The sequence below is a fragment of the Nicotiana tomentosiformis genome, chromosome 10, assembly GCF_000390325.3.
Source record: "Nicotiana tomentosiformis chromosome 10, ASM39032v3, whole genome shotgun sequence".
NCBI lineage: Eukaryota > Viridiplantae > Streptophyta > Magnoliopsida > Solanales > Solanaceae > Nicotiana > Nicotiana tomentosiformis.
In genome coordinates this window covers 75875493-75888097 of record NC_090821.1, presented here as the reverse complement: position 1 = coordinate 75888097, position 12605 = coordinate 75875493, and the positions used below count along the sequence as shown (strand labels likewise).

Sequence of the window (12605 nt, the reverse complement as noted above, 5' to 3'; positions counted from 1 at the left end):
CTCCTCTTGGTCTCCCAAGTAGCCTCCTCAACTGGCTGACCTCTCTATTGCACCTTTACTAAAGCTATATCCTTTGACCTCAACTTCCGAACCTGTCGGCCCAAGATAGACACCGGCTCCACATCATAAGTGAAATCACCATCCAACTGAACCGTGATGAAATCCAAAACATGAGGCGGATCGTCGATGTACTTATGGAGCATGGAAACATGAAATATTGGATGCACACTCGACAAACTAGGTGGCAAGGTAGGCTTGTAAGCCACCTCCCCAATCCTTTGAAGTTCCTCAAAAGGCCCAATGAACCGAGGGCTCAACTTGCCCTTCTTCTCGAACCTCACAACACCCTTTATGGATGAAATCCTCAGCAGAACCTTCTCCCCAACCATGTAAGACACATCCCGGACTTTCCTGGCGACATAGCTCTTCTGCCTAGACTGCGCCATGCGAAGCTGCTCCTCAATCAATTTAACCTTGTCCAATGCATCCTGAACCAAATCTGTACCTAACAGTCTGGCCTCACCGAGCTCAAACTAACCCACCAGAGATCTACACTGCCTCCCATACAAAGCCTCATACGGGGCCATCTGGATGCTCGACTGATAACGTTTGTTGTAGGCAAACTCCGTGAGTGGAAAAAATCGGTACCATGAACCCCCAAAATCAATGACACACGCACGTAGCATATACTCTAATATCTAAATAGTGCGCTCTGATTGCCCGTCCGTCTGAGGGTGAAATGTTGTACTCAACTCCACCTGAGTGCCCAACTCTAGCTACACGTCTCTCCAAAACTGCGATGTAAACTGCGTGCTTCTATCTGAAATGATGTAAACTGGCACACCATGAAGGCGAACAATCTCTCTGATGTAAATCTCAGCCAACCGATCTGAAGAATAAGTAGTACTCACTGGAATGAAGTGAATGGACTTGGTCAACTGATCCACAATCACCCAAATAGCATCGAACTTCGTCGAAGTCCATGGGAGCCCAACTACGAAATCCATGGTGATCCGCTCCCACTTTCACTCTAGAATCTCTAACCTCTGAAGCAAGTCACCCGGTCTCTAATGCTCATATATTTTACCTGCTGACAGTTAAGGCACCGAGCTACAAACCCCACGATATCCTTCTTCATCCTCCTCCACCAATAGTGCTTCCTCAAGTCCTGATACATCTTCGCGGCACCCGGATGAATCTAATTGTCACCAATATGGGGAGGCGTGGTTGGCACCCGGTACCGGTACTAGCCCGAGCGAACCCCTCTATAACTTATATATTTTTCTTCTGCAATTATCATGGGCCAACATGGCCACAACTCATAATGTATAACTATAAGTGGGCAAACATTGTATCAATGAACCATCGTTCTTAAAACATGAGTACATATGGGCCGTCAAGGCCTTTGACATACTGTACAAAATGAACCTCTGTCTACAAAGCCTCTAAGATTATTTGATATCAAATGGGACAGGGTACCGGCCTACCGATAAGTCTGTAGCAAAACTCTGACACGATGACTCATAGACTCGGCTGCACTCCGAATGAGGTGGAGTCTTACCGATCCTTCGCTGAATGCCAATCTCGTCTACTATGAGGGCTCATCAAATTGATTATCTATACCTGCAGGCATGAATGCAGCGTCCCCAACAAAAGGACGTCAGTACGAATAATGTACTGAGCATGTAAGACAGAACTGAAACATAACAATAAGTCAACATTAATTAAAGACATATAAGAATCAACCTGAATCTCTGAAGTGCCACCGTATATGCATACTTATTATACTTACATATATAATTCTTCTCTTTGAGACTATTTCTATTATCCATATCGTATGATGCATGACTGCCCAATTGATCAGTGGTAACTGCCCGACCAGCCGTAGCGCGGTGGTAAATACATGACTACCCGACCGGCCGAGCTCGGTGGTAAATGTGTAACTTCCCAATCGGCCGTAGCTCGGTGGTAAATGCATGACTGCCCAACCAGCCGTAGCTCGGTGGTAAATGTGTAACTGCCCAACCGGCCGTAGCTCGGTGGTAAATGCATGACTGCCCGACCGGCCGCAGCACGGTGGTAAATGAAAATGCATGTCTGCCTAACTAGTCGTAGCACGGTGATAAATGCATGAAGATGCATGTATCACTATATTATAAACTTTAACATAGACATCCTTAACTGCTAAGAGTATAACCACTTATGGAATATCATTACGTTTACGTATCATTACTTGGATCATGCCAAAAGAAAAGGAGTGATAGCCTTAATATACCTGAGCTGATTCTCTTGACAATCCCTTTAACACCCGTCAATCGCGATGAAACACGTAACGGCGAGATCGAAATAGGGAAAAATCCATATAATATTCTTAAGAAAGATTGCACCGTACTCCCTTAGAATCGTAAAATTCCGTTGCTATTACCTTATGAAATCTCGTATGAATTCTCACATTTTTGAATTCTTGAAGATTCATGAAAGCTCACGTTACTGAATTCTTGAAAGCTCATGTTATTGGTTTATGAAAGCTCACGTTATTGAAAGATGAAGGCTCACAAATTATTGAATTCTTGGAGATCATACTTTAGCATTTGATGTATGCTAAAGTAGAAAAGCCTTTTATTGAATGGGTGTGGGGCCCACTTAATAAGGCTTATTTTGCAACTTAAATCTCTTAACATGCCATCTAATAATGTAAGCAAAGAGTCACCAAACATGGCTTGAGTTGCTGCCACGTTGGGGTTACCAAGTTTATCCAATAATTCCCTCATCTCCATAATTAACTTATTAACTCTTTCATTAATTCCTTAATTAATCAATTACCCACATAATTAATAATTATTCCAAATTACTTAAAATATTACTATTAAAATACTAATAAATTATGGTACCATATAAAATCAATACATACACTATTATTTCATTAAAACATCCATGTAAAAATACATATATTTTCTCAACTTCTAATTTTCCTAATCTCATATAAAGAGTACAAATTTTCGTACGCATAATTCTTAAAATGGAAAAAAGATATCCTTCTTTTCTTGTGAGAAAATAATTTCTATCTTTACAATAAAGAAAATCTCATAAACTTTCTCATATTCTGTGTATAATTTAAAGCATATTCAAAAATAGTAATATTAATAACTATATAAAATCATATTTTTCAAACCATCTTTTACAAAAATGTTTCACTCAAAATATCATATCAAATGTATATTACGGTATCAAAGTTGTTAAACTTACGGGGTTTTAATCCCTTCAAGCTCATATGGATTACTACGACTCATCGTAATATTAAAGTACGGGATAACAGGAATACCGCGAACTGTGGGCCTCCTCAAGAATCAACTCACGTAACCCATCCACATTGGGCACACAAATCCGACCTTGCATCCTCATTACCCCATCATCCCCAATAGTCACATCTTGTGCTGAATCATGTCCTTGAGGACAAACAAATGAGGATCATCATACTGGCGCTCTCTGATGCGATCAACTAAGGAAGACTGAGAAATCACACAAGCGAGAACCCGGCTGGGTTTCGAAATATCTAATCTCATGAACCGGTTGGCCAAGGTCTGAACATCAACTGCAAGAGTTCTCTCTCCCACGGGAAGAAAAAGCAAGACTACCCATACTCGTTGCCTTCCTACTCAAGGCATCGGCCACCACATTGACCTTCCCTGGATGATACATAATAGTGATGTCATAGTCCTTTAGCAGCTCCAACCATCTCTGCTGCCTCAGATTGAGATCATTCTATTTGAACAAGTGTTGGAGGCTTCGATGATCCGTAAACACATCACAAGACACACCGTAGAGATAATGCCTCCAAATCGTCAATGCATGAACGATGGCAGCTAGCAAACAATCATGAACATGGTAGTTCTTCTCATGAGGCTTCAACTGGCGTGAAGCATAAGCAATCACTCTACCCTCCTGCATCAACACACACCCAATGCCGATACGAGAAGCATCACAATACACTGTATAAGAGCCCGAAACTGACGGCAACACTAGAACTGGAGTTATGGTCAAGGCAGACTTGAGCTTCTGAAATCTCTCCTCACACTCATCCGACCACCGGAAAGGAGCACCCTTTTGGACCAATTTGGTCGAAGGTGATGCAATAGAAGAGAAACCCTCCACAAAGCGACGATAATAACCGGCTTGTAGCTGAGGACGGTCTGGGCCAACACTTAACCGCCTCTATCTTCTTCGGATCCACCTGAATACCCTCACTGGACACCACGTGCCCCAGGAATGCCACTGAGCTGAGCCAAAACTCACACTTGGAGAACCTTGCATAAATTTTCTCCTCCCTCAACCGCTGCAACACAACCCTCAAACGAGTACACCAAGATAGGATGCTCCTCCTGACTATGAGAGTACACCAGGATATCGTCAATGAACATAATAACAAACGAGTCTAGATAAGGCTGAATGTCACGACCCAATTCTCCCTCCGTAAGACGTCGTGAAGGCACCTAGTCTCTACAACTAGGTAAGCCTAACAAAATGCGAAAATAACAAAAATGAAAGGAAAACTTAACAACTAACTGCAATAGATAACTAAATAACTGGTAACAATGCCGTTCGGCATGTACAATAACCAACACTCCAGTAATACACGGTCATCCCGAAACCCGGAACATCATAAGTCATAAGCTACAGAAGGAAACTAGTATATCTATACACCAGAGTCTAACAAAAGAAGTACGGAAGGTAAATGACATAGGACAGAATAGAGGGGGACTCTGAGGTCTGCGAACGCGGCAGATGTACCTTGAAGTCTCCGTACAATAGCAACACTCTCTGCTAAAAGCGGGGCTGATAATGTCACGTACCGAACCTGGGAGCGAGACCAGCACCCGGTGCCTCACCTAACCTAGCGTACCAAATTATGACTAAGGGACTCTGAACATATAATGTCATAATTTGGCCATGGGGACACATTGCAAGATAATTTGCGAAGCAAAATATATAACTGAATGGAAACTAGCACTGACTAAACATCAATATAAAGCTAGGCCGACAAGGCCGTCATAACTACTACAGCTGACAAACAACCAAAATATACATACCAGGCCTACAAGCCCAACATACTGCACTAACTGACAGGATATGTCTACAAGCCTCTACTGATGGATGTATTGCAATCGGAACAGGGCCCCGACCTACCCATAATATATATACACATATACATACAAAAGTTGTACACAAAACCCTAGACCCGATAACTTCGAAGGACGTGGAGCTTACCAATCAGGCTAAACTCAGGGAATACTTATTGAGGAGGTCTACCCGTCTGTCTACCTGAACCTGTACGCATGAAATGCAGCGTCCCCAGAAAAGGGACGTCAGTACGAAATAATGTACTGAGTATGTAAGGCAATAACCTAACTAAAAACTGAAACTGAACTGATAATATAATAATTGAAAGTAACTGGGAGTCAAAGATGATCTGGAGATATACTTATCTGCTGATACTGACTCAACTCCTTCAATATAGTAAGTAAAATAAATGTCCGGCCCTATAAGGCTCGGTACGTGTAACTGCTCGGCCGTAGTAGGCTCGCTCATAGGTGCTCGGCCATACTAGGCTCTGTATCTCGGCCATCCTGGGCTTGCTCATAGGCGCTCGGCCACAGTAGGCTCGGTATATATAACTTACCATCTAATCAGAGGTTGCCCAATAGGGGCCTGCCCACCGATTATAGCTCGATGGTGGTGAAAATAGTGTAATACTGTATATATATATATATATATATATATATATATATACCCTTTGCTCTCTTGACTGGAAGAAGACAATACTCAATTGAATATAAAGTCCCAATAAGGGAGAATACTGCAACTTATGAGACTAGGATAATGTATATAAATTCGGGAGTATGAACTTCTCTTTATGCCTCGTTATCAAACACATGTAGTTACGAGATCATGCCAAAATGAAGGAAAGTTTAGCCTTAACATACCTTATCACAATCTTTCCAATCACCAAGTTGAACACACACACACACACACACACACATATATATATATATATATATATATATATATATATATATATATATATATATATATATATATATATATATATATCCTTTGCTCTCTTGACTGGAAGAAGACAATACTCAATTGAATATAAAGTCCCGATAAGGGAGAATACTGTAACTTATGAGACTAGGATAATGTATATTAATTCGGGAGTATGAACTTCTCTTTATGCCTCGTTATCAAACACATGTAGTTACGAGATCATGCCAAAATGAAGGAAAGTTTAGCCTTAACATACCTTATCACAATCTTTCCAATCACCAAGTTGAACTCTCCTCTTCGCACCTTAATCTACAACAACGATAATAATACTATCATTAAGCTACGAAAGGTACAACTATCGCACAACGAACAACAAGCTTATTTTGTATTAAAATGGACACCATTTCCCCTATAATCCTTACTTCCTCCAAATTAAAGATAACACCAACAACATAAGAACTCAACAATAACAACCTATATACATTATTTTGCATCCTTATATACACCACAAAATACTACAAAATAGCCCAACACACCCCAATCTCTTCATACACAAAACGACCACCGTAGTAGTGTCAAATATTCTGAAATTGTTACGACGAGCCACCAGCCCACCACCCTGCATTTATGTGGTGTTTCTCCATACCCTTCCTCCTCCAAAACTCCATAAAATAGTAGTAAAACACGCAGCCCAACAGCAACACAAAACAGTCCACTACAAGTGAATAACTCGAACTCACGGCTTCCGATCACCGTCCCGTGAGTTCTTACAAATATATAATGACTTACTATGAATCTACAGCAGAAAAAAATTGATCAAAGAGAGCAGTAAACTTACCTTATTTGTTGGATAACTCATCTCCTATCTTGGTTCTTCAAATTCTAGGCTTTACCTCCAATTAGAACTTGAAAGGGAGAGAAAATCAATTAGGGTTTGTGGGCAATATTTGGGAGGATTTTTGCAGAGATTATGTCTGGTTATTTTGCCCTATTATAAGTCTAATATATGAAGGGGATAGGAATTTAAAAAGGCCTCTTTGGACAATCCGAACTGGCCTATTTTTGGACGACCCGAACTGGCCCATTTTTGGATTCTCGTTTAAGCAAGTAGGTGACAGTCTGCGCAGTCTCGCACAAATGCCCATATCTCTCCACTCCAATATCTTATTGACAAACGGTTTAATGCGTTAGAAAATAGACTCATAGATATTTAATTTTATGGGTGTAACACCCCATAACTCTAAGTATATTGGGAGAACATTGCAGTTACATTTGACCCAAAGTTTCAGTAAAACTTATGAACGTAACTTGTGATGACTTTCATCGACTTTTGTTTCACCACTCGCTTGACTTTAAAACATAACACACGACTATCATATGACTAACATAAATCATAACATAACCTCCTTATCATGTTAAACACCCTGGTCTCACCCCAAAAGTATATGCTATAACATTCCCAACTTGTCGACTCTCGACGAAACATTATTTTCTTCAATTCCTTTAGCTTCTCAACCTTCCAACCCTCTTTGTACTTGTTGTTCATGATCTTCAATATTTGTAACCTCAGAGATAACATGATTAACTTACTTTAAATATTTTCAAAGATGATCTCATTTTTGGTCCTACATTAGTTTGCTCACGATGCAGTTTTACGTACGAAAATATAGGGTGTAACAGATAAGAAATAGCTGGATCTGCACACAAAACATGTATAGAAGAGTAGCATGAGTACACCACAAAGGTACCTAGTAAGTGCCAAGCCTAATCTCGGTAGAGTAGTGACGAGGTCAAGTCAGGCCCACTGGTATATAATAAATAAAGTAGGATAATATAACAGTATAATAAGAGACTGGAATTTAACAAAAGAAAAACACAGTGAAATAACAGTACAACACATAGGGATAAACAACAGGGGATCTCCCGAGATACCGTCTCGTAGTCCTAAAATAAATATACAGGGAGAACTCCCGAGGTACTACCTCATAGTCTCAAAAGTAAATATATAGGGAGAACTCCTGAGGTACCACCTCGTAGTCTCAAAAGTAAATGTCCAAGGAGAACTCCCGAGGTACCACCTCATAGTCTCAAAAGTAAATGTGCGGGGAGAACTCCCGAGGAACCGCCTCATAGTCACAAAGGTAAATGTGCAGGGAGAACTCCCTAGGAACCGCCTCATAGTCTCAAAAGTAAACACACATCTCAAACCGATAAATACCACAGCAGCAAGAATTCTACAGTTAAGACTGATAAAGAACAAGAAAAACCGGAAATCAACTAGGCATGCTTCACAGAGTTCAAATAAGCAGTTAAAGCACGTAGTCATGTGATATTAGACTAAATAAAATGGTATAACTCAATTTAAAAAGAAAACAGATTGATACTCAGTAAAAATCGGGTTTTACAACAATATAGCTCGTGTACACGGTGCTCACATATCACAACAGTACCAAATCCTAAGGGAATTTCCCCCACACAAGGTTTGGCAAGCCACTTACCTCGAACCAAGCTCAATCAATTGGTAGGAATGCCTTTCCCATAAATATCTGACTCTGAATGCCCCAAATCTAGCCAAAATCAATTACATACCATAAATATATCTATAAGAAACTAATCTAATTAATGAAATCTAAGCTAAAGCAAGAAATTAGGAAATCGATCCAAAAAGCCTCCTCGGGCCCACGTCTCGGAATCGGATAAAAGTCACAAAATATGAACACTCATTCACTCACTAGTCCAACCATATAAGAATTACTCAAATCCGACCTCAAATCGCCTTTCAAAACTCAAAATTTTAGTCTAGGAAGTTTCTACCATTTCCCCCTAAATTTCCAACTCAAATCCCTAATTAGAAGACAAAAAATAGCAATAGATTCATGAAATATAGTCCAATCCGGGTTAGAATCACTTAACCCAACAATCTCCTTGAAGAAACCTCAAAACTTCGCCTCACACCGAGCTCTCAAAGTCCCAAATTGAAAATGGGAATCAAACCCTCAAACTTGATCTTTTCTGCCCAGCGATTTCGCATCTGCAGACCACAAGTCGCACCTCTGATGCCGCACCTGCGGAATTTCCCTCGCAGGTGCAGAAATGACTTTTGGGGGCTGGGTTCGCATCTGCGAGCAAGGGGCCGCACCTGCGCGTCCGCTCCTGCGGATATATTCCTCTTTCGCAGATGCGGCTCCGCTTCTGCGGGCCAATCTTGCACCTGCACCCACAGACCAAGCTTGACAAAACTGCACCTGCACTCCTACTTCCGCACGTGCGAGTCCGCACTTGCGGTCTCCCCACCGCAGGTGCGAAAATGCCAGAAACCAGATCTGGAAGGGCATGAGAGATGAGTGACCCTACTGAGAACTGTGGGAACCATGGCCAGATGATGCACCACGGTGAACTGAACTAACCGTCTGAGCATGCCTATAGGGACAACCCCTGCCGTGGTGGAACTGACCTCCAGAAGGAACACCACCAAAACTACCTGATCCACGAGACCTCTTGGCCTCCCTCTCAACCCGATCCTGGCTGCAGACCAACTCTATCTACCGAGCAATGTCAACAACCTCATAAAAAGTAGCACCAGACATCCTCTCTCTAGTCATAAGCACCCGCAGCTGAAATGTGAGGCCATCAATTAACCTCCTGATCCTTTCCCTATCAGTGGGAACCAACCAGATCGTATGACGGGCTAACTCAGAAAATCTCATCACGTACTGCGTCACAGTCATATCCTCCTGACGCAACTGCTCAAACTGTCTGCGCAGCTCCTCTCTATGAGACTGTGGCACATACTTCTCCAAGAAGAGAACGGAGAACTCCTGCCATGTAAGTGGCACTGCACCGACCGGCCTACGTCTCTCGTAAGCCTCCCACCAGGTGAACGCAGCTCCAGTAAACTGAAAAGTAGTGAACGAGACCCCACTGGTCTCCATAATGCATGTTGTATGGAGGATCCTCTTACATCTGTCCAAGAAACCCTGGGCATCCTCCGACTCTGCCCGCTGAAGGATGGAGGCTGAAGCCTACCAAACCTCTCTAGTCCTTGTTGCTCATCATCAGTCATAACAAGAACCATATGGGCCTAAGCAGCTACCACCAGCTGGGCTGGTAGTGCCCCCGGTGTCTGGAGTCCCTGCATCACCTGCTCGGGTGTACGAGTGGTGGGAGTTTGAGTACATCCCCCGGCCTGAGAAGTGGCAGGTGCGGCCTAAGCTGAAACCACCTGAGCAAGGCCGATGCAAACTGTCAGAATCTGAGCTAAGGCCTCCTGAAGGCCTGGAATCACAATGGGCACAGGTGGTACCTGAGCTGGTCCCACAGGCTCATCCACAACTGGAACCTGCTCCTGAACTGGGGCAACTAGTGTATCTGCAGGTGCTGCCCTAGCTGTTGTGCGAGCTGCACCTCTTCCCCTACCGCGACCTTGGCCTCTTGCGGCCCTATTTGGTGGTACTGGTGGTTGTTCACCCTACCCAGTAGTACGTGTCCTCACCATCTGTGATAGAATAGAACAACAGAAGTTTAGTTACCAGAATCAACAGACTCGCACGACAAGAATTCAAGAATGTGAAGTTTCCTAAGGGTTCGACAGCCTCTCGAAGATAAGTATAGACGTCTTTGTACCGATCCGCAAGACTTTACTAAACCTGCTCATGACTCGTGAGACCTATGTAACCTAGGATCTTATACCAACTTGTCACGACCCAAAATCTAACTGTCGTGATGGCACATATTGTGGAACTAGGCAAGCCACAACTCAACATCTCAACACAGTAAAATCTTTGAACATAAAGACGGAAGCAATTTAATAATTAAGGAAAGCCTTTTTGAAAATAGAAATATCTAAAATACGATACAAACCATTCCGAAATCGGGGTGTCACAAAGTACATGAGCGTCTAAACCAGAATACAGTCCACTACAGTGTCTAGGAAATAAAAACTGAAATATAGATAGAGATAAAGAAGGAGAGTCAAGGCCTACAAACGCCATGCAGCTACCTCGATAGCCTCACAGATCTAGCTCATCAATCAACAGCCGTCGTGACCAGAAACGCCTGGATCTACACACGAGGTGCAGAGAGTAACGTGAGTACAACCAACGCAGTAAGTAACAAGTCCAACCTTTGGACTGAAAGGTAGTGACGAACTCAACCATTAAAGTTAAAAATAGAAATAAATGTGCAGAAACGTAGGCATGCTTTCAAGTTAAATAGATAGTTCAAAATAGTAAAGTAGATCAAGTCTGAACAATGTGAAGAATATAACTCTTCTACTTCTACATGCCAATGAACATGCTATATGTGATGCACTATGCTGACAGCCTCATGTGCTCACACCCTCAAATGCATAACCACCCGGTACTGTATATGGCCCGTACAGGCCAGGGAAGATCCATCCCGGAATATATACATCATTGACCATCAGTCACCCAGTACCGAGGAAGGCCAGTCTGATCCCATAACTATCACGCATAATCAGGCTCTCGGCGTCACTCAATCATCAATCTCTCCAGTCTCACTCACGGGCTCACAATGTCATGAAAACTAGCCCGAAACAATGATATGATGTATCAATAAATAACAACTAAGACTGAGATATGATATGAAATGAATGAATATGACTGAGTACGTAATATCAATGAAAGCAGTAAGGCGACAAAAGGAAATGACCATTATAGGTCCCAACAGTACCGGCACAAACCCTAAACATGATATCTAGCATGATTGACAGCTCAATTATGGTGGCATAGAATCAACCAGGTCACAATTCTTATGGTGCACGCCCACACGCCCGTCACTTGGCATGTGCGTCACCTCAATACCAACCACATAACACATAATTCGGGGTTTCGAACCCTCAGAACCAAGTTTGAAAGTGTTACTTACCTCAATCCGGGCAAAAATTTACTCCAAAATGCCTTTGCCTCTCAAATCAATCTCCAAACATCCGGAATCTAGCCACAAGTAGTACAATACAATCAATATAGGCAAAAGGGATCAATTCCACAAGAAAAGTACTAAATTACAGCCAAAATCCGAAATCGGCTCAATCCCGGCCCCCGGCCCACGTCTCGAAATCTGAAAAAAGTCACAAAACCCAAAAGCCCATTCACTCATGAGTCTAACCATATCAAATTTATCAAAATCCGACCTCAAATGGCCATTCAAGACACAAAAGTTGACTCTCCAAATCCCTAGCCTCAAACCCCCAAATTTTACCTAAAAAACTCACCAACTAAGTGTATAATCAGGAGGGAAACGTAATCATTGAAGAAAAATGGACACAAGGATCTTACCTCAAGAATTCCCCTTGAAAAGCCCTCTCAAAATCTCTAAATTCCGAGCTCAAAATGTTAGAAATGGTGAAAAATCTCGAAACCTCATATTTATATGTTCTGCCTAGGCTTCTCGTACCTGCGGACATTTAGTCGCTTCTGTTGTCCCTCATCCGCTTCTGAGGAAACTCACTTAAGGCGACCAACCGCTTCTGCGGTCCAAATCCCGCTTCAGCGGTTGCACTTCTGCGCAGGCCTTCCGCTTATGCAGACCAGTGGCTCCCA

General features: G+C 42.4%; 1 protein-coding gene across 1 annotated transcript; it reads right to left on the bottom strand.

Moving 5' to 3' along the window:
- Positions 1-9395: 9395 nt before the first annotated feature.
- Positions 9396-9977, bottom strand: LOC138900414 (uncharacterized). Its single transcript, XM_070187156.1, has 2 exons — positions 9654-9977; positions 9396-9587 (listed from the first exon to the last, which is right to left on the bottom strand). The coding sequence occupies exons 1-2, from the start codon at positions 9975-9977 to the stop codon at positions 9396-9398; spliced, it is 516 nt and encodes a 171-aa protein (XP_070043257.1).
- Between the last annotated feature and the right edge of the window lie 2628 nt (positions 9978-12605).

Coding starts and splice junctions, on each gene's coding strand:
- LOC138900414 (XM_070187156.1), bottom strand. CDS start 9,977: ATGGAGACCAGTGGGGTCTCGTTCACTACTTTTCAGTTTACTGGAGCT. Junction 9,588..9,653: donor GCCTCACATTTCAGCTGCGG/GTGCTTATGACT, acceptor ATTGCTCGGTAG/ATAGAGTTGGTCTGCAGCCA.